At 43.8% G+C, this 23673-nt stretch overlaps 1 protein-coding gene across 1 annotated transcript in view; it reads left to right on the top strand.

Moving 5' to 3' along the window:
- LOC114706382 overlaps positions 1-20714 on the top strand; it is a 36468-nt gene extending 15754 nt beyond the window's left edge. The window contains 6 exon segments of the mRNA XM_028888767.2: positions 6789-6812; positions 7779-7806; positions 16648-16887; positions 16889-17366; positions 17369-17449; positions 17452-20714. Coding sequence (XP_028744600.1) covers positions 6789-6812; positions 7779-7806; positions 16648-16887; positions 16889-17366; positions 17369-17449; positions 17452-17891 — 1291 coding nt within the window. The 3' untranslated portion in view covers positions 17892-20714.
- Positions 20715-23673: the final 2959 nt, after the last annotated feature.

Genomic DNA, 23673 nt, shown 5'->3' with positions numbered 1-23673 from the left:
GTTTGTGTGTGATGATTTATATGGACTGTCAGCATGACAGGATCTAGAGTCGCCTTGGAGACAAATCTCTGGGAATGTCTGTAAGGTACTATCTGATTAAGTTAATCAAGGTGGGAAGGCCCGCCATAAATGTGGGCAGCACCATTCCCTAGGCCAGAGCCTTGGACTGCATAAAATAGAGAAAGCCAGCTGAGTGCCAGCTTTCATCTGTCTCTGCTCCCTGACTGCAGGTGCCATGTGATCAGCTGCCTTCCCCATCACAACAGACTGACTGTAGTCTTGTTCTGTGAACCTGAATAAACTCCTTCCCTCTTGAATTGTTTTTGCCTGTGTATTTTATCACAGCAACAGGAAAACTAATACAAGTAACTGTGCGGCTGGGCAGTGGTGGCACACACCTTTAATCACAGCACTCAGGAGACAGAAGCAGGCAGGAATCTGTGAGTTCAAGGCTAGCCTGGTCTCCAGAGTAAGTTCCAAGATATCCAAGGCTACACAGAGAAATCCTGTCTTTGGATTTCTAGTGCTGTGAAGATACACCATGACCATGAAAACTCTTATGAAAGAAACATTTAATTGGGAAGCTCTATTACAGTTTCAGAAGTTCAGCCCATTATCATCATGGGCTTTTTCTCCTCAAATTTTACATTTTTATAATTTACTCTGCTCAGATTGTCCCTTTGCATTATAAATCTTCATTAGAGTTAACACTAATAACTACATGAAAGAGTCCATACTAGGCTATTTTGAGAATTTTTCTGCCAATGGAATTAATCCAAAAGTCTGAACTTCAACCTCAGGCAGACTTTTGGACAAGGGCAAAAGGCAGCCACTTTCTTCACCAAAGTATCACAAGAACGATCTACTAAGGCAACATACTAAAATTCTTCTCCTCTGTAACCTCATGAGCAAACTCCCACAGTTCATCAAATCACATTCAACACCACTGTCTTCCATGCTCATACTAGTGTGGCCCATTAAGCAGTACTTAAAGCATTCAACTACTTTTCTAATCCACAGTCCCAAGGTTCGTATTCCTGCAAACAAAAACATGGTCTGGCCCATCACAGCAATACCCCTCTCCTGGTACCAAGTTCTGTCTGAGTTAGGACTTCTATTGCTCTGAAGAGACACCTGACCACAGCAACTCTTATAAAGGAAAGATTGAATGGGGTAGCTCAAGGTTTCAGAAGTTCAGTCCATTATCATCCAGGGATCATGGTAGCATGCAGGCACACATGGTACTGGAGAACTAACTGGGAGTCCTACATTGCAGGAAACAGGAAATGTTCTGAAAGTAGGAGGGAAGATTGAGGAAAGAGACCTCAAAGACCACCCCCACAGTGACACACTTCTTCTAATGGTGCACACCTACTCCAACAAGCCACAACTCCTAATAGTGCTACTCCCTATGAGCTTATGGAGTTCAATTACTTCAAACTACCACAATCCTTATCTCAAAAAAAACACAAAACAAACAAAAACAAAAGCAAGTAACTGCCCATTGATTATCAACAATGAGCTTCTACTAATTCAACTTGTGGTGTATTTCAAACGTCCAGTCTATTTATACTATGTGTGGTATTGATATGTGGTATGTGTAGTAAGTGTGGAGTGGATGAGCATGAATCCTTTCTGCAGTTTGTTAAAACATCAAAATGCTGTACTAAGTGATAAATGCTTAAAACTGTACAAGGAAATCACTGGTTGAACACACGAGAACAAATGCCATAGGAAGACAGTCCTCATGGACATTCCAGACCCAGATAAATACCCAGAGGAATACCTGAACTGCACATTTTGCAGCTGTGTGCCTACAACTCTGTCTACAGTGAATGAACAACTAGACAGGACAATCTCACTGTCAAAGCAAGACATTAGAAGCTCCAGTTCTGAGTGCGCACCCAGCAGGGAAGGATGCCATGGTCTGTCTGCACATCCACCTCATCCTAAGCAGCAAAGCAATCATTGATTTCTTTCCCCATCAGTCCAGCAATGTACAGAAAACAAACATGTAGGAAGCCATGGGAAATCTAAGGCCAGTTCTAATGTCTGAAGATGGGCATGGAGTGTATGTGTCCATGCAAGAAGATGTGAGAGCTTGAGAGACTATGCCCTGGAGTACATTGAGCCTCCTCCATTGACTTATGGATTCTGTGAAAGGGAAAATCAATTTTGGCGGGCATGACTCCTGGTAGGAAAAAAAAAGTGGCCCCACCCTCATGGGTGTATGAGTGGCACAAATTGGACTCTGGATTGTAATTTACAAAAGAGACAAAGATGACATGAAGGTGGAAGGAAATACGGGATGTAGGAGTGGGCCTAGGCAAAGTCAGGGGAACTGAATATGATCAAGATGCATTCTGTGCATGTATAAAATACTCAAAGATATAATAAAAATTATACATTCTAAAATATTATGGAGACAGAGTAAAGAGGGGAAAATCAGAATTGCTTTGTTTTAAGAAGGACAGACAAACATGCTTGGGGCTTTTGATCCTTTCTTCCTGACTGGAGCTGACTCTCTGGTCCTACCTTCTTGTAAAGAGGGAGCTTATCTTCTTGGAGATTTCCTCCAAGAAGCTCAGGCCCAGGCTTCCCTTCCCTCAGCTTGGGGCATAGCTTTGAATGCTTGAGAAAAAGCAGTTTGGTTTCAGAAATGATTTATTACAGAAACCTTCATCCTGGTCTGGTGAGGTATGTAACAGGAGGGGCTGGACAGATGGCTCCATTGTAAAGAGCACTGGCTGTTCTTCCAGAGGATGCAGGTTCGATTCCCAGCACCCACATGGTGGTCTGACATGATCTTTTGTCATTCCCAGTCATTCAATTCTTGTTCATGCAAAGGGGGTAGATGCTGCAATCCCCTAGATGACATCCGGTTATACAGAGTAAACAAAGACGGACAGATGGAAAGAAAAGGGCAGGCTCAGGACTAAGGGAAGTCAGTGTGACAACCCTTTGAAACTGGTTTGCAGGTGCTTGTGCCTACCCTCAGCACTTTCCTGCTTGAGTGGGAGGAAGCCGGGCACAGAGAAACGGGTGATGTTGCAGCTTAAAAGAGAGTAGGTCGGGCAGAATGTGTGCTCAGGTCAATAGAGCAAGACTCTGGCAGTTCAGGGCTGCACGAGATACCTAGCTCCTATCCTGCCCAACCTGTCTCCTTCCAGAGTAGGACTCAGGCTCAGCACTGCCCTCCACTCCTGCTCCTCTTTATTCAAATTTGCAGGGAGAACTTCCGGTAATTACAGAAGAGCAGAGGAAATGACAGAGCTGCCTGACATTCTGGAAGAAACATGGCTCCTTGGGCCCTGCACCTACTTTTCCTAGAAGACCCCCCACCCACTCCACCTTTTCATCTCGGGAATATCATGAGTGTGTTATTCCTGCTATGACATGTGAACACACCCAGTCCCTGGCTCCATCCAGAAGTCAACCATTAACCAAAGGATTCCAAGCTCTTAGTAATCGGAGCTCCCCCTCCTATCCCAGCTGGGCGCCTCTTCCCACTAAGACACCTGGGTACTAACAGGAGACCACTTCTCAGCGTTCTTGACAAAATCATCTCCCTATGAAGACGGTGAAGTGGGAGGAAGCAGGTGTGAGACAGGACACTGTTTCAGGGAGCAGCCTCGGTGACTGTGTGCAAACATCTGAGGGCCAGAATGGCTCTGGGAGTCAGGATTGCCCAGGGTAAGATGAAAAACACTGGGTGGATGGGGTCCACATGGGGATTCTACGCAGTCAGAGACAGGAAGACCAGACCCATTGGCCGAACTGTGATCATCTCTGTGCAGATTATGCAAAGTCTGGAATTCAGCTAAGACCCTCTGAGAAGGATGGAGAACTGGCTGAATATGCAAACAAGATCCAAATATAGGAACCAAACCAGCTTTCACTGCAGCCTCCACCCTACAGGGTCTGGGCAGGGAGAACTGAGGGGTAGAAATCGTAGAACAGAGGACAGGGTCTTTCAGTGGACCGGATCTGGAAGGAAACCCAGGAAGATCAGAGCACTCTCAGCTTCAAATCTGTCTGGGGCTCCGAGCATCCTAGAAGGATCTCAAAACTTCACACCTCACCCCTTCCTTTCCTCAGTCTGGATAAGAATCCTTGGAGGATCTTTCCTCAAGCCCTCCCTGAACTCAAGCTATTTCCTTAGAGAGAGAGACAGAGGAGACACTTCAGGAGGAAAGTGGCATCTGGCCACAGTCACTTCCATAGCAGGTAAGTGGAGGGCCTCGCTTACTTTTCCTACCCTTTTCTCTGACAAAGACAACTTCAAACAAGGGTGTATTTTTGTTTGTGGTATATGAAGAGCTGCCACCTGTCTTAGTTACTTAGCTATTGCTCTGATAAAACACCATGACCAAGCAACTTGGAAAAGAAAGCATTTGATTGGGGGCTTATACCCACAAGCAGCTGGCACAGAGAGCTAACTAGAAAAGGCATGGACTTTTGAAACTTCAGGGCCACCCCCAGGGACACGCCTCCCCAACAAGGTCACACCTTCTAATCCTTCCCAAACATCCCACCAACTGTATTCAAAGTGTTCAGACCTATGAGCCTATGGGAACCATTCTCATTCAAATCATCACATAGTCCATCGTGGCACCAAAGTATGAAAGCAGAACTATGGGACAGTTGGTCACTTCACATTGCAGAAACAGAGCAACAAATCCTAATGCTGGTGATTTGATCTCATCTCTGCCTCTGTGCAGGAAATGGTGCCACCCCCAGTCAGGGTGGGTCTTCCTACCACCACTAAACCACCCTAATAATACACCCACAGATACAACCAGAAGTTGGCTCTCTATATCATTTTTAAGCCAATAAAATGACAGTAGAGACTAACCATTATAACCCTGTTCATGAGCTAACCTGAAATTGGACTCCTGACACCAGGACAGGAGAGCTGGAGGTCTGGTTTACCCGACACAAGGAGTTCACCTCAGGGCCCTTTCTGATGCTTTTCTTTTTAAAGATGTATTTAGGTTTTTTTTTTTTTTCTGTCAATGAGTGTTTTCCTCCTGTGTGTATGTGCACCATATGCATACCTTATGCCCACAGAGGGCATCAGATCCTCGGGGATGGGAATTAAGGAAGGTTGTGAGGTGCCATGTGGGTGCTGGGCATTGAACCTGGGTCCTCTGCAGAGCAACAAATGCTCCTATCTCTGAGCCACTCTCCATCCTTCTGATGGTCTTCTGCAGCAGCTAGCAGACATTATTTTCTCCTTAAACTCATCCGACACAACAGTGAGGAGATGAACATCCCTTTTGTCTGCCTCCTCGTACTTCCTGGCTCCTCTGATGGGGCTCAAGTTTGGGGGGAAGGGAGTAGAATGTGCTACTCAGATATAAGGGAATCTCTACTGTAACCTCCTCATTTTCCTAGAGGGTTAGACCCCCACTGTCAGAACCACCCACAGACAATACCTAGGTTACCCTGATAGTATGAGAACTCACGAGCCCCTCACCTACATGACCCCTTACCTACACTACCCATGGACTAGGAGTCTCAAGATAGGGTTGAGAGGCTGTCTGTGTGCCCTTCCAGTCTGACTCAGCTCAAGAATTTTATCTGCATTGAGAAGCCAACTCCACAGTCAGGCACAGAATCATTTCTTTTACATTACGGTAATGCAGTGAGAGCTTTTCAAAATTCCCTTTTTTCCACTTTCCCAATTCGTGCCCTGTGTGCCCCTGACATTGTCAGTCATGAGGAAGCATATCAAGTCTTTCTGGAATAAATCAACTGCCTTCTCCTTTGCTTGACAAACCAGAAATGGTGACCCAGAAGACATCCCAGCTCCAACTGTGGTTGGAGGATAATACTATTGCTGGATGGAGAGCTAAACAAATCAATCTCTGCTACCCAGCCTCAGCTGATCTCCACCCCACTACCAAAACCCAAAGCAGCATTGTCGACTTGCCCCATGACCAGTATGTCTAAGTCTCTGGATGGAAGGATATTCCAAAGATAGTGAGGGGCCAGGGGACTCCAGGCATCAGAGCTCAAGTGGAGACAAAGCACTTTTCATTTTTATTATTACAGCAAAACATGAAGTGACATTTGTAGGTGGCTTGAGCAAATGCAAGGACATTGAGGGAAAACACCTAGTGTTATGTCTTATCTTTGGTCTTGTGCGAAGAGACAAAAACATCCCTCCCAAGCCTTTGCCTTTCCCACAGATATAATGTGGGCAATGCCAGAACATTAGACTGTCCATTAGAATGTGCACTTACTATTCATGTCCTTTCTCTCAAGGGCGTTCACTTGTCATGGTTCGTGAAACTCTTTTAGTAGAATGCCTTGTTCAAAGAACATTCTGTACTCTGCTCCACCCATAGTTCACAATAAGTTTACAGCTTTCTTACACAGGCTCCCATACAACATTGTTAGGTTTAGCAAATGAGTGAAGATGCCCAGTCCTACAACAAGACTGTGGGGCTGTGGAGGTGGCTCCATGGCAGAGAACTTATCTAGCATGTATGAGGCTATGGAATCTAACCTCAGCCCATAACCACCACAACAACAAAACCTCTAAAAACAAAACAAAAGAATATAGTGGAATCTAAGGAAAGATAATATCATAATGAGTAAACCATGATTTATTGCTTGGAACATGGAATGAGGCAGTCTCAAGAGGGCCATAAATGACTGAAGAAAGAGAAAATTTAATATGAGCACTCTGGATTTTGAAACAAAAACAGAAATGGCTGGAAGCCTCACGAGTCCACCACTCACTCTCTTATCCCATTATCATTCCATACAGGGTCACACAGAACTCAACCGCTGCACAACTCATCGTACTCTAGTTTAGAGCTCATGTCTTTCTTAGAATGACTGCCACACCTGAATTTTCTGGACGTCCTGACCTATAATTATGGCCCTGAGAACAAGGGAGAGTATGGACTTTCAAACTCTGCTTCTGAGGGCCACACATAAGCTGTGAATGATTAAATGTGTTCTGCCTTTTGAATTAAGATCTTTAGAGGACTCAAGAGTGGGAAGATGAATGACAGTTCTGTGACATTTAGTATGCTGAACTTCCAGCAATAACATACAAAGATTGTGTGTAATGACATCTCAGTCTTTATAAAAAGAAAAAAGAAAATATTCAAGTGTCTTAGGTAGGATTTACTATTGCTGTGAAGAGACACCATGACCATGACAACCCTCATAAAGAAAATATTTCTTTGGGGTGGTTCACTGACAGTTTCAGAGGTTCAGTCCCTTATGAACATAATGGGACGCAGGGCAGTTTCAAGACAGATGTGGTGCTGGAGTTGAGAGAGCTACATTTCACAGGCACCAGGAAGTTGACTGACTATCATACTGAGGGAGGCTTGAGAAAAAAAGATCTGAAAGACTGCTCCCACAGTGACACAATTCCTCCAACAAGGACACACCTCCTGATAGTGCCACTCACTTTGGGGACCCTTTTATTTCCAAACACCACTTGGGTGAAGGCAGCCAGACATCGACCAGCGATAAAATAATCTTGTTAAAGAGGGAGAAGGTGATGAATTTAAGCAAACAGCCCTCACATTTTCCTTCACAAGGAGAAGACTTACACACAGGCTTCTAAGCTATTAACCCTGTGCAGGAACCCCACAGGCCTGGGCCCACTGAGGAGATACAACTCTGGACTGTGCACCCAAGGTTAGTGACAAATCAAAGCTTCAAGGACAGAATGGATGGACTCTGGTTGTCTTCTGTGTTTACATACTATGTCCATTTGATGAAGTTCTTCCTGCCTAACAAACTGTTAGTTGCCTGATGTCCAGTTCACGATATTCTGTTCTACCAAGGAGGGTCTCTACCCAAGAACATAAAGGGGAAAACAAATACTGACTCTGAGATAAGGAGACATATTGCTCTTGCATTCCTGAGCTGGAATGCCGGACTCACTGCACTAAGATACAGAGCTCTGAATCACGCCCGCCCCCTTAGTAACCTTGTTTCCCAGGCACCTGCTTAGTGCCACCTCATAAAGAAAGCAGAACACAGAAACAGCCTGTTAGTCTCCCAAAGCATGAACTGAAACCTGAAAAGAGGTGCAACAGCTGAGGTTGAATGTGGGACAGGCTCCGCTCTGCTGGTCACCCTCGTCTCAGCCCTATCCAGGGAGAATTTGCCAGAATTCACCAAGAGGACAGTGGCTATGACTACTGAGCTGTGCTAAACCTCTGAAAGCAACATGGCTCCTCTCCATGCTCACCACATCACCTTTGCTGAGGAAATCCTCCTCCTTTCCTTGATGGGAATACCACATAGTTGTTGGTGCTTCCATGACACGGTCAGAACACCATGTCTCTGGTTCCCGTCAGAAGTTCACTGTCTGTTCAATGACTCCAGGAGTTAGGAAATTATAATCTCCTCCATCACCTTGATCAGACACACTTCTCACTGAGACACGTGTTGCAGGACCAGGGTTCTGAGCAGTATTCTTCATTGCTCTTGTGTTCTCTTGTCTGAAGACTGCTGATAGGTGAGACTGCAGCAAACAAAGAAGAGGACAGAGAGCAAACACAGTGGGCAAGGCCACCGTGAGGGTCTGTAGACAGCTAAGCCGGACTCACTGGGTTTGAAGTGTGACAGTGAACATTATGTTTAGAGGATAAATGTGTTAAGCATGTAAAACAAAAATAGCTGTAGCTTGTATAAGCAGCCATGATGAAGTTGCTCCTACTTTGAGTGTATCTTGTTACCTGGCCAGAGATGGACCACTTCTGGTGCAGTTAGGCTATTAATAAAAATGAAAAGGCTGATTGTTGGACATTTCACAGCCTCAGCTATTCCTACAAGGTAATGGATCACATATTAAACAGGCTAACCGCTAAGGTCTGCATTTTATGAGATGCCTGCTTGCTTGGTTGCTTGAAGCTTCCGCAGGATGTCTGTTACAAGATCAAGCTTTGCCAACACCCAGACAGGAATAGCTGTTGATTTGAGTCCCAAAAATTATAACTTCGTAGGGTTTTTTTGTTTTTGTTTTAATAATTCTTAGGCTAGCAATGGTCAGGGCCTTTGCTGGCGAACTCCCTCTGGTTTGGTTCTGGCTGGTCTGTTTTTAATTAAAAGCCTCTAGTTTATTAAAAACCAAACCTTAGGACAGACCAGTAAATCTCTAAATGACACAGGACCCACAAAAAAAGGATAGCTTGTCCACAGCTAGGCACTAACACCAGAGTTAGCATTCACCAGTGGGGAAGCCATGGAGTCAGACCCAGAGTCTCTGCCATGAACTGTGCTTCAGACTTAATAAGGCCAACCTCAAACAGCTTAACCCATCTGTGACCTTCTCTAAAGGACCTCCCTATTGTTTCAAGAAAAACAGCCATTTCTAGGAATAGAAACTAAAACCAACTCTGACTGCTGCCCTTCCGTGGGTGGTTTGGATAAACAGAGCTCAGATCCAGCCAGAAAATTTTAGACAGCAGGGGCTGTGTGTGGACCAGGACCGATAAAGTAACTTGGGGAAGATCAGGCTGTCCATCCCAAGTGCTCCTCCTTTCTTAATGCAATTCTTCCTAGGACATCAGAACTCCACACCTCACTTCCTTTCTTCCTGAACATCCTGAGTCTGAATTCCAGTTTTAGATCATTCTGAGGCGACTGCCCTTGCTGGAGTGCAAAGGCCTTCCCTGAGAGGAGAGCCTTCAGAGAGGAGCCATTACCATCAAGTCAAGGTCACCACTGCTGAGGTAAGTGAATGGTTTCTAAGTTCAGCTTGGCCAATAACCCTACATGTGTGATAACATGAAGAGTGGAACACTGAGCCAGGAGGTGGTGGTGCATGCCTTTAATCCCAGCACTCGAGAGGCAGAGACGGGGGGATTTCTGCGAGTTCGAGGGCAGCCTGATCTACAAAGTGAGTTCTAGCGTAGCCAGGAATGTTATACAGAGAAACCTTTCTTGAAAAAAAGAAAAGAGAGAAGCACTAAACTGGGGCAGGAGAGCTTGGGGATTTCTACTGAGGGAGCATTCAAAGTAGCATCCTTCCATGCCACAGAGCATCCTGAAGCAGAGAAGCAACAGCCCTTTCTTCTACCTGCTTGTCCTGGGCTTTGCTGGTCTTCTGAAGAAGTCACGCTTGGAGACAGACAGCAGATTGGGCTACCCAGATGCTCTTGGAGTTGATGCTGTAAGCTCCTCATTTACCCCATGGAGATAAAATCCCAGATCAGCAACAACCACAGACAGTCTCTAGCAGATCAGTTGAGCCCTCTGGCTTTGAGAGATTCCACTGCTCTCAGGCACTTGTTAGTCTGATGGATCCATCTTTATAGTTCTTCCTGTTTCTCTCTTGCAGTTTGCAAAACACTTTGCTCTGCATGTTTTCAGGGTTTTGACTTTAATGACTTCAAGAGTTTCTTTTTCTGCCCTGTGTACCTGGCATTCTATAAGCCTCTTGTATCTATCTGGATATGCTTTATGTCCCTAAATATGGAGACATTTTTGCTACAATTGGTTAATAATGTTTTCTATGCTGTTGTAATGGCGATCTTCTCCTTCTAAGCCCATAAGTTTCATGGTGTTACAAAAGTCACATGTGGTCTGTTCATAGGTTTTTCCATTTTTTATGGTTATCCCTGACCAAGTCTTCCAATTCTCTACATTGTTTTCAAATCCTGATATTATCGCCCCCATATGATACAATCTGTTGGTAAGCCTTTCCTCTGAGCATTTGATTTAATGCATTTTTCATCTCTAACCTCATTTAAGTCAAGACTTTCTTCAGTATTTCTCTTCATTGAATGATATTTTCATACCCTGTTTGACCCCTGTCTTTCATTCAGCTGATTGCTTGAATTCTCTTTCTTTGATCACATTTACATCATCCTTTTGAATTCCTTGTCTGGAACTTTAGCTAAGTTATTCTCATGAAGGCTGTTACTTCTGGGTTTGTATTTTTTAGAGAAGATGAGCTGTCTTGGTTTTTTATATAACCAAGTTTTTGTTTTTGAATTTGCTTAGATCAGTGGTGGGATTTTCTTTTGTATATATCTATCTGCAGTCTCTGAGGCACAGGGAATCACCTCATGGAGTGGGGAGTGGGTAGACAGGAAGGATAACAGGCTACCAGCACTAGTATGTAAGTGCTGACCTCATGGGCAGTTGAGCAGGGGGCTCTGACCAGTGTTTTGGGGACAATATCCTACAGTGTCGCCCTGGCTGGCTCAGGTCCATCACTGTAATGTTGTTAGGCAGACTCTGTGAATTACATTCTTTGGAGTTGGTCTCCTCATGGCTGCCCTTGTCTCTAACAGGAATCATTCTTTCTTTCTTTCCTTCTTTCTTTTTGATTTTGAATTTTATTTAATTGAAATGCTTGCCATGCAGCAAAGGCCCTTTGGTTTATTAAAATGTAAGTGCATCATCCCCTTCTCTTCCCATCAGTCCCTTCCTTACCTCCTATTCCCTTTTAAATTCATGGCCTCTAATTCTTCATCACTGTGACATATCTATAAACAAATAAATATAGAAACTCAACCTGATGAATGCATTTAGTGTAGCTTGTATATATTGATATAAAAATAGATATTGATAGATAGATACATAGATAGATACATAGATACATAGATAGATACATAGATAGATAGATAGGCAGGCAGATAGTTATTAGGGCTGAACCTTTGGGACTGAATAATCAACTGGAAGCTCATCTCTGGGTTAGACTAATCCTCCTCTCTGCAGCTTTGTACCACTTGTGACTCTTCCTCTAAGTGTGACAACCCATGCCATTTGCCACGTCCACTTTGAAATGTCAACTGTTGGTGCCATTTCCCACATTGACTTTGAATTGTCCAGAATGTTGAGGTTCCATGGATCTATCATCCTGGTCATGTTGAGAAGCCTCGGTTTTGCAGCAGACTTTGTGGTCCTCTGAGTCTTGTAGTCTTTCCACACCCTCTTCTGCAGCGTTTCCTGTGTCTCGGGTGTAAGGCTTGTGTTGTAACGGATCCACTGAGGCTGGGAACCTCAGAGTCAGTTCTTCTGTGCATTTGACTAGTTGTGGCTTTCTGACGTGATCTCTGACTGCTGTGAAAAGAAGAATGTTTGATGGCGAAGGAGAACTCCACTTCCTGTGGGTATAAAGATAAGTATTTAGAATGCAGTTAGGAATTATATTGGGAGAGGAAAAGCCATAGTGGGTTCTCCTGTGAGATCTATGACCTCACTAGCAATAGGTGGGTGGTTAGGTTTTCAGTTACCAGGCATGTTTTCTTCTTGTTCAGCCAGTCTGTAGTCCAATTAGAGAACTCTGGGTTACCAACAACACATAAATGCGACCACTGCACCTTTACAGGTATCTCAATGTAATGATCATCATTGAGGCTCATATGTGCCACAGCTGGGTGGGATTATTGAATTCTCTCCTCCCTTGGCAACTTACATAAGCACTTCTAAAGCTATGAAATTTATAATTTGGGGAGGAGAATGTGGCTTAGCTGCACCTTGATTTCTCTAAGTCCTGTATCTGAAGTGTATGGTATCTTCAGAAAAAGGGCCCTTCAACTTCTGGGACTCAAGCAAGGCAACAACAGTAGCCTGTGTTGTTTGGAAGTATCATGGACTCCCTTGACCCACAACTCAAGAGAAGTTTCTCATGCCTGACAATGAAGTTTCCGTTAATCTATTGCTCTGAGGGGAGGCATTATCAACCAAGTGGCATAACTTTATTTAAATATATATTTAATATATATTATATTATTTAGGAACATATGAAATAATTGGATTCCCAATATATTCTTTTTCTATAGATTTAACTCTTTCTACAATTAAATCCCACTGTTTTCTAGAGCATCTGAGCCAGCGTGGTTTTGAGAAATGTAATGACCTTAAAATCCAGTCAGGATTTTGCAGTTTGCTTGTCAGAGTTCGCCCAGGATGTTGCTGTCAGGGCCTGGTGTGGAAACTCTAGTTCTTACTTTGTCTTAATTTCTGACCTAATCACCCCAGAGAACACAATACAGGGACATACACAACTGAGCAACTGAATACCAGGAAGCAGGGTTCACTCACTTAGGCGTCTGCTTCCATGGAGTCCATGCCCCACCTCTGCTAAGAGAAGTAAGGGAAGTTACAGTTAGTTGAAAACTCTTTTCAAATCAGTCTTTTCCATTCCTCATCCAGTGTCATTGTCCTATTACAGAATAACCATGCAAAGAGACCAGAGGCCTTGATGACCTACAGGCAATTTAGTAAATTGTTCACATAAGGTTGAGGACCCTGTCAGAAGTATTCTTTTATCCCCTTTTAGGATTGACAGCTTGGATGGGTGTCATTTTAATGAAAATAAAGGAATTTAAAGAAGAATTCAAACTGATAATAAAGGTTGCAATGTGTAACTGCACAGATCAAGTAGAAACTGAATTAGACAAAGAAGTGCAAGGAAATCCCTAGGAGAAAATGAAGCCAGAAAATAAGGCCTCTTTATGTCCAGGTCAGCAGTGGAAGCAGCAGCCAAGTGTAGTCTAAAGTTTTCTCCAGTCCTACCTGGCCCTGTGGTCCCATAGCCATTTGTAAAATAATCACTCAGAGGCTTAATATTATTTACTAACTGTATGGCCAATGGTGGGCCTATTGCTAGCTAGCTGTTATATCTTAAATTAACCCATTTCTATTCATCTTTGTTTTACGATGTGTTCTATGGCTTTATTGGTCTGCTGGCATGTTGCTCCTTGGGTGGCAGGCTGGTATCTCCCCAGACTCCACCTTTCTCTTTTCTGTCACACTCTTTGGAATTCCACCTGCCTCTAAGCTGCCTGGCCATAGGCCAAAGCAGCTTATTTATTAACCAATGTGAACAACATATATTCACAGCGTACAGAAAGACATCCTCCAGCACTTATCTTTTTCTGTCTAATCAAAAAGGAAGGTTTTGGTTTTAATATAGTAAAATTATATATAACCAACAGTTATCAAGCAAGAATTACAGTTACAATATCTAGTCTATTTGCATTTGGCAAAATTAAAGAAAATATTTTATCATCTAACCCATATTTGTGAATCTAAAGTTTCATACCTAATTTACCTTTTATCATAACCCTGGAAAATTATAACTATCTAGTCTTCAACTGCATCAAAGACCCCAGAACAATATAATACTACTTAAGTAAACAAGAAGTACTTTGTAAGAAACTTCCAAAATTCTGGAAATGACAGAGACAGCTGGCTGCCTGGACAGTCACCCAAGTTTCTCTGCAACATTGGAATATTCATGTTCAGACTATAGGCCTAGAGTCTCTCAGTGGCTTCTCCCTGTGTCCTGCGGAAGGTCTGGCAGTCTCCTCTGTGAAGCAGGAACCTGAAGGACCATCTTGCCTTGTTTTGGCAAAATTCAGTGGTCATTTTTCCATGGGCCCTGCATGTCCAGTCAATACAACATTTTGTCAAGCATTCCAGGCAAGAACAGTTTCTTGTCCAAATGGCTAACTTTTGCCATAAGGAAAGCAAATTCCATATGGAGTTTCTTTGATACCTATCATCTTCTTTGAAGTAAATCAGGGCTTCCAGGAGTAGACCTGTCTCATTGTCCATAAAAATCTAAGTTTTTAAAACATTTTAAGTGCCATATTCTGTAGGTCTTTGAGGTGTTTGAAGATTACCTACCTAATCAAAATATATCTATGTATACCTAGAAAACTTAACTAACATGACTTTATGTATGATTATCATGGATGATTAAATATTAATCTATATTTATCAATTATACATTATAATTTTAAATGAGTTACATGAACATAATACCTTAAACAAGAGTAGAAATATATATAGTATAACAAAATTAAATTTAAATTTGTATCAGTAAACTAGAATTCATAGCATTGTAAAACATTTTAAACAAGTTGTTGCTCTTTAAAAGTAGATTCAGTAATCTACTCTTTTATCCTATCACATCTATATCATATCCCCTTTTTTCTTTTAGAAAGAGATCGATTATGACCAATTACAATTTGTTACCAACCCCTAAACAAAAACAAACATCCATAATCCATTTTTTGAAAATGTGGGCATAATTTTCTAGGCTACTTCCAGCTGTTTGGGAGCATTGGTAGTCTTATGAAAACACAAAGAAAATTTTAGGATTATGGTCAAGTTCTAACCAGAGTAATCTATGAGGTTGTATTCTCTGAGTCAATTGCCTTGAAGCTGTTCTGGATGTTGGATCATTTAGAGAACTCTCAAGGGTCTTCCATGATGGAACCATATTAATCTGGAAAGAATCCACAGCTTCTTATCTTCTGTAGAAACAAAAGCAAACCGCTTTTCCAAAGCATCACATCCTCAGACATGAATTTTGAAGTCAAGATAACTCTAAAATATACTTATTGGTTTAAATGAGTAGTCTTTACAGTCAAATATCTTTCTACATTAAAATTCCCAAAGACAATATGATCCAGACTCTCTGTGTGATTTCCATCTTTATGTGGATTGTTTTTATATTACTTTTATTGTATCTTTAAAGACTTAATTTTTTTAATTATCTATTTCTTTATATGTCTATCCTCCTATTCCTCTTTCTTCCAAGCCTACATACATTTTTACACATGATGTAAACCATTTAGAGGTTTATTCCATCTGATCTATCTTTTTGCATTTATGATCCTTTTCTGATCATTGTAAACTCCACTGTGGCTAAGACTGAAGCGGCAGCCCTGGCTGCTGACTCTGCCCACTTCATCTTTTAAATATGGCAGAGGTACCCATGAGAGTCACACTTACCCCGCCAACTCTGGGGTCCATGCTATCATCAGATAGTATGCAGTTGACCCAGAAACCCTTTTTGTCTGTACAAATAAGGGCTTCATCATGCAGTGTGCTGCACATCTTGGAGACAGCTCTGTGTACCAAGGTGGAAATCTGCCATGCTGTGCTCAAGCCTGAATGCAGCTGCATCTCACAGCCCACATGAGATATGAAGTAGGAAGCTGTTTTTGGCTCTGTTTTAGAATCTCTTAAGTTCTCTCAGGTTTTAGGTAGAAACTTGAGCCAACATATTGGGCAGCCAAATGCAAACGGAAAGTTTCTCAGCTACCACCAGGCCCCATGGTCCTACATTTCTCCAATAACAAACACACACACACACACACACACACACACGCACGCACACACACGCACGCACACACACTCAAACATTCTCTCCCACCTGAGTCCTGCAGCCACTTGGTCCCAAGTAAACACACAGAGGCTTATATTATTTACAAACTATATGGCCTATGACTCGGGCTTCTTACTAGCTAGCTCTTATATCTTAAATTAACCTATTTCTATACATTCATGTTTTGTCATGTGTTCTTTGGCTTTATCAGTCTGCTGGCATGTTACTCCTTGGAAAGCTAGCATATTCCCAGACTCTGCCTTTCTCTTTCCTATCTCTCTCCTTGGATTTCCCATCTGACTCTAAGCTGTCTTGCCATAGGCCAAAGCAGCTTATTAATTAACCAATGGAAACAACATATATTCACCGCATACAGAAAGACATCCCCCAGGAGCCAAGAGAAGAGACGAAAGGCAATGCTGGATCTCATGTGGGACAGGCTCAGGGGTACTGCTTTACTGTGCCAGAAAACACCAAGGCTTTGCCCTGTTTTAATTAATGATTACAATTTCTCTGCTCTCTGCTCCATTCAGCTTCTACCAGAAAGAGTCATGGCTTGGGCCTCCAGCTTTGATGCATTCGTTAAGAATTTTAAGATGGAAAGCAAAATCCTCTCTGAGGAAATCATCACCTTGATTAAATCCTACATTGAGGAAAATAAGCTCCAGGAAGCACTTTCTGTAATCGACAATGCACTGAGAGACATCAAGAATGCCCCCTTGAACATTGCTGTGACAGGGGAAACAAGGATAGGGAAGTCCACATTCATCAATTGCCCTCAGGGGGGTGTGGGATGAAGAAGAAGGTGCAGGCACCACTGGGGTGACAGAGACAACCATGGAGAGAAATCAGTAGGACCACCCCAAGTTTCCCCAGGTGTAAATATGGGACCTGCCTGGCATTGGGACCACTAAATTCCCACCACAAAACTACCTAACAGAAATGAAGTTTGCTGAATATGACTTCTTCATTATCATCTCTTCTACACACTTCAAAGAAAATGATGCACAACTAGCCAAAGCCATCAAAGAGATGAAGATGAATTTCTACTTTGTCCGAACCAAGACAGATAATGACTTATATAATGAGCAGAAGAGTAAACCTAAATCTTTCAATGAGGAGAAAGTCACGATGAACATCCGAGAAGACTGTTCAAGGCATCTCCAGGACATTCTCTCCAGTGAGCCTCCAGTCTTCTTGGTCTCTAACTTGGATAGGTCTGACTACGACTTCCCAGAGCTGGAAATGAAACTCCTAGGGAGCTCCCAGCCCATAAGTGCCACATCTTCATGCTGTCCTTGCACAGTGTTACTGAGGCCACCATTAACCTCAAGAGAGATTCCTGAAGCAGAAAGTGTTCCTAGAGGCCGTGAAGGCTGGAGTATTGGCCACCATTCCACTTGGTGGCATGATCAAGGATGATATAGAGACTCTGGATGAAACATTCAACCTCTACAGGTCTTACTTTGGACTGGATGATGCCTCACTGGAAAAGATTGCTGAAGATTTTGACATGTCTTTGAATGAATTCAAGGTGCACCTTCGGTTTCTCCATTTGCTTGCAGAAGACAATGATGTGCCCTTAGAAGAAAGACTAGTGAAATATATCAAACACATTTCCTCTGTTACTGGTGGACCAGTTGCTACCTGCATTTACTACAGAAAGACTTACTATCTGCAGAATCTCTTTCTTGATATTGCAGCAAATGATGCCATAGCTCTTCTTAATAAAAAAAAAAGCTCTTTTTTAAAAGAAGGTGGGACCATATATATCTAAGCACCCTGACTACTGGGAATGATGGGAAAATGAGGCACAAACTCCAATCAGTATTTACTTTTCACCTTGCTTTGGACACTGACTCATAACCTACTCCAGAGTAACAAACCTTCTCTGTGGAGCACCAGAGCATTCATCCTTTTCCTCTTCTGGAGCCAGAAGCTCACTGTGTCAAGTGTTCGATCGTGCTGTAGTAGTAGAAGAAGAATCACCAACACTGTGTGAATACATGAGGAAACCTCATTTCCATTAAAATTGTATGTAAATAACACATGATAATATGAATTTGATTTGGAATTCTGTTATGAAATGAATCCTAGATCTTTAGCCCCTGGGAAAGTCTTCACACACTAGTATTCTCCATTACTTTGAGGGGTTTCTGAAACAGCATCATCTGGTGCCCAAGATTGTATAGACAAACACATCTGCTTAAAAGGTGTGATCCTCACACAGGAGGCACACAACAGGTGGGGACTGTGACCATAGGCCAAGTTCCATCCCAGAGGAGCTTGGTGAAAAAAAAAAAAAAATAGAAGAGTAACATACCTATAGATCCACTTGATCGATACAAATAAAGAAATCTATTTCATGCTCTTCAAGGCAAATATGAGTGAACTGGGAATTCACACTATGTGAATGGCAACTGAAACTCTTCATTTGACCTAGTGGCATTAGGAGCCTTGATATGTCACCTAGCATGCCCTTTTGTCCAATCAGCCCTACCCACAAATGTTCATTGTAATCAGTCATTGGTCCAGGTCAAGGCCTCTGGCAAACCATGATCACGACACACTCACAGAAACTCCCCTTGGTTATTCGGCTGTTGCCCCAAGACCTGGAGAAACTGTGGCTATTATTCTGCAGGACCAGTCCCTTCACATGCTCCAGCAGGTCATAGATGGGGTAGATGATAGAGTAGGCCAACCTAAGGCCAGTATCTGAGTCTGGATGGTAGCTGAGCAATTCAGTCCCCGCCGCTGGAATCATCCCATTCAGTGGAGGTATGGAGCCAGCTCTCATAGATCCCTGTCATTGGAACTAGCTCTCCTATGGCCATGGTGTACGGTGGGTCCATCTCCCTTGTGTGCTGAGCCAGCTCTTCCATGAGGAGTGGTACCTGCTACCCTGCTGCATTGTCCAGCAAGGGGCAGGGCCAGTGATGGGAGGGACAGGCTCAGCAAGGTCCTTGGATTTCAACACTGCTGGATTCTATGATGCCCCGTGATAACATGGGACATTGACATCAACACACACCCCAGCTGCAGCAGGAACATGGGCCCATACATGGCCCTCAGCAGCATCTTGGGCCCTGATGTCACCATGGCCCCAGTGGAAGCACAGGCTACCCAGATCAGCACGGTCCCCATGGCAGCATGACCCTCAGAAAGCAACATGGTCTCAGGTGACAGACCAGAGCCCAGGCATCTGCATAGTCCTTGGTAACAGGAGCCACAGACGTCAACTTAGTCGCTGGCTGCTATAGGGCCATGGAACCAGACATGGCCTCATCAGCAGGCTAGGCAACACTATAGCCACTCAGATTGGCATGTCCAGGGGAATGGCAGGGCTCTCAGACACTCAATGGCCACTGGTTGAGGCCTAGACCCTAGGCATCCCTGTGGCTTTTGGTGGCAATATGGGTCATGGATGTCAACACAGACCCTAGCTGGGTTAGACTTCAGATGCAACATGGGCCTACACAGCAGCTCTTCCCAGATGTCATCCTGATCTGGGGAGACAATCAGGCCAGCCATATCAGTGTGATCTCAACTGCCTTCCCTTCTTCAAATCAGCCTCTTTGCACAGCACTTGGACCATTCTTCTTCTCTTGGTCTCTCATTTCTCCACAGTATATTTGCTCATCATAATGGCATGGAAAGCCCAGTGTCTTCAGCCAGCCTGAGGTGTGAGGACCCAGGAAGTCCTGTGGTGTCTTTGACCTTTGACCAGTGGCACTGGACGGGCCTGTGGATGCCTTCAGCCAGTCTGGACTGTGGAAGAACAATCTTAATGTGAGGCAGGACCCTCTTCTCAAGGCAGGGGATTCTGGACTGCCTGAAGTGGGTAAGGAGAGATGAACATGAATGCTTTTTACCCTTCTCTTTTTCCTGTGTTTGCAATAGGACCAGTTCTCTCAAGCATCCACTGCTGTGATTTCCCCACTCTGGTGAAGTATAACCTTGAACTGTGACTGAAAGAAACCTTTTCTGCCTTAAATTGCTATTGCCAGGGTATTTTGTCACAACAACAGAAAAGAAATTCAGACTGGCAACTAACACTGTACTGGGTAGCTGTTCCAGATTTGACCTGGAAGTACTACCCCCAGTGAGGCTTCAGGTAACTGTCACGCCTACCTATGACCTGCCCCTGAGGCGGGGCCAAGACAGGAGCTCTTAAGATGTGAGATCCAGATGTGCAGGCTCTCCTGGTTCATGGTAATCCTGGATGTTGGATGGTCGACCAAGCAGAGTTCTCCAGCGATTACCACTGGACTGCACTTTACCCCTTCCTGATCACACTTCATCGGTTCCGGACCCTGTAATCTATCCCTTTACTTGTTGTAAGTAAAAGCCCAAATAACATTCCTTTTAATTACATGAAGTTGCCTTAATACTTGCACTAATACATCTGGAGAGATGGCTCAGTGGTTAAGAGCACTGGCTGCTCTTTCAGAGGTCCTGAGTTCAATTCCCAGCAACCAAACGCAACTCTTTGTAAAGCACCTGTGTAATTTCCACACTTACAGCTTTCCTACCAAAAGAGGAGAGATGCATGCATGGCATTCCAAGAGCAAAAATTAAAGTGCATTTTGTCTCAGTTTTAGAGATCTCCAGAAAAACAGATGCAGTAGATCGAAGCCCGTGTCCTCTTACAGCTCTGTCGATGTTGACAACATATTGACATCAGTTGCTGCTGTGTGTGGTCACCCAAATACCTGACAAAAACAGAGGAAGGTCTGCTGTATCTCAGACTGTCAGAGAAGTGCAGGCCATCACTCCAGAGGTGGCAGGCGGCAGAAGCAGGGAGGTCCATCCAAGCAGAAGGCTGTCTGTAGGGCAGCAGAGAAGAAAGAAGCAGATAGAGCTGGAGGACAAGAGGCAGGCAATTCAAAATCCTGGCCCTCAAGACCTACTTCCATTCCCCTGGCCCTTGCCCCAGGCTCCACAGCATTAAATACAGGAGCCTGTGGAATACAATTCAGATTCCAACCATAATAGTACCGTATCCATACCTTATTCTCTTTCTGAAAACCTGGACATCAATGCAGGAGTTGATGTTGCAACTTGTATCCAAAAGCCTGGAGCAAGAAGTCTCTCTTCTTTGGTAATATTGGATCTTGTTCAGTGGCTAGGCTGATGTAATTCACAATATGGAAGTTTGTCCAATGTGTCCCCTCACTCGAAATGTAGTATCTAAAGACAGCTTCAGGTCAGCTCTACCTGATGGTTAGTACCTCTGGATACTACAACTTGGCTGGGTTGCCATGTAAAATTCATCTCCCCAGTCCCCGTGTTAATCATTTTTCATTTTATTTCATCCTTTACATTCATGGATGTGTATGTATAAAGATATGAACATCTAAAAATATACATGTATTTCAGTGTCCTTCGATACTTCTAATCACAGAGGAAAGCCGTTGCTGCCATGCTGCAAGAGAAATTGGTTAAGAGCTGCTATGGCCTGCACTTAATGAACTCTATCTCTGAGGGTGGGAGCCTCTTGGGGCTATTTACAGGAAAGTACAACACAAGTACATCTCACTGCCCACTAATAACAATACACTTCTGCCAACTCAGACCATGGCATCTTAGTCCCCAGAGGTTGGAGTTTATTTATTCCATTGACAGGTAGAATGGCTGGGTGAGCAGAGACTGGAAGAGGGGCTGATGTCTGGAGTCTCTGTTTCTGATTGTCTGGAGACCCAGCCGACCCTTCTCCCTACCGTACACACATTCTTACTGATGTCCTGTCTAAGCCCTGACCACAAACTCCTCCTTGGTTTCACCTTGGAAGACACAACACAATTCTGGTTGTTGAAGAACCGGGGTAGAGAAGCTCACTTCATCATACCTGCAGCCCTGACTCATGTTTTCCTGCCAGTGTATCCTGAGATGAGGAGGGGAGTGAGGAGAGCACTAGATGGAAATTTCTACTCTCCAATCTTGTCTTGCCCAGCAGTCCTGATGAATCTCATCTTAAATTAACTCATTTCTATAAATGTGTATGTTGCCACGTGGCCGTGGCCTTACCGATCTGCTGACATCTTGTTGCTCCTTCTGGGCAGGATAGGGTCTATCCCAACTCTGCCATTCTTCTCTCTGGATCTCTGCTTGGATTTTCCACCTGGCTGTAAACCTCCTTGCTGTAGGCCAAAACAGCTTTATTTATTATCCAAATGGGAGCCACATATATCCACAACATACAGAAAGACATCCCACAACAAAGAGCAGCCACTTTTGTCCCTGGATAGCAGGTTACAGGGAAGCGTATTCACTTAGAGACTTGATTTCACAGTGAGATCTGCAAGGAAAGAGTGAGTCAAGGTCACATGTGGGAGCAGAGTCTGTGAAAAACCCAATCTGCTCACATCAGAGCTAAGACACATCCACTGTCTCTGAGAGGAACACCAGGGTCCCTTCTTTAGCCACAAAGGAAATTGTAGACCATCATCATGGAGCAATAGAAGGTACAAGGCACTGTGCCTGATGCATATGTGTGTGAGTGTGTGTGTGTGTTTGCACAGGGGTCAATCTGCATGTATGTGTATTTGTGTGTAACTGATGACCCAGTACTTGTAGCTACATACTAACCAAAGAGACATTAGCCCACTCAAGCATATGGCTCAAGCAGGCTTTGTCTTTTCCACAAGTCCCTCTGCCTTGCTGAAAACAATTAGATTACATCCCTAAAACAAGCCACCAAGGTCTATTCCCTTATTTGGCCACTTCTTCTTCCTGAGATTGACTGCCAAGGTCCAGTTATCAAAGTATTGATGTCTGTCAATCAATAGCCCCCTTTGGCTCACCTAATTAACATGTCCAATCAAAATATATCACCACATCCTAGCTCACTCTAACACAGACCTCCCCTTTTTCTCTTCTTAAAAATAACACGTGCAATGTCATTTGCTGCTGTTTTTCTGCCTGAGTCAGAAAACAGCCATTTTAACTTTTTTCCCCACTTAACAAAGTATCTTTCTGAAAATAACTGTTTTGGTGTGTTTTATGCCCAATATGTAGTCCAGGAGGGAGCCCCCATTGTCCCCTTCATTGGTACTGAGATTCATATGGGCCCATAATCTCCCAGCCCTTTTTAACACATCCCGGTCCTTCTGGAGCCCAATTTCCTCATCCAATAGCGCTCATTGTTAAGTCCCGAACCTTGTCTGTCCTGAATAGTCCTCCCAGGTTATTGGGTGACAGCCATCCAGTGTCTACTGTCCCCCATCTGTCCTGTGGGACCCAGTGAGAGTGCAGCCTGCCATGAACTTCACTGATTACCATAGAATCCCATGGACTGGCTGCTAGCTAGGCACATCTCGTCCAGTCTGGTTTGGAAGGAGCTTCACCCGATCACTCTTGGTGGTCACACTGTATCCGGTGCCCTTTCCTCATTGAAAACAAAACTGTCAACAATCTCAAATTCATCCCCAGACAAGCCCAGGTCTCTCGCTTGGTGTTGTTGCCTGGGTGACACTCCACTCCCTCCAAGAGACTGCTCCGTGGCCTCTCGGGATACACAGGGACACTTGGTATCTCAACTTTCGTCCAATACCACCAAG

The sequence above is a fragment of the Peromyscus leucopus genome, chromosome 8b (genome assembly GCF_004664715.2).
Source record: "Peromyscus leucopus breed LL Stock chromosome 8b, UCI_PerLeu_2.1, whole genome shotgun sequence".
NCBI lineage: Eukaryota > Metazoa > Chordata > Mammalia > Rodentia > Cricetidae > Peromyscus > Peromyscus leucopus.
The sequence above is the reverse complement of the archived record's forward strand: the minus strand, read 5'-3'. Positions and strand labels throughout refer to the sequence as shown.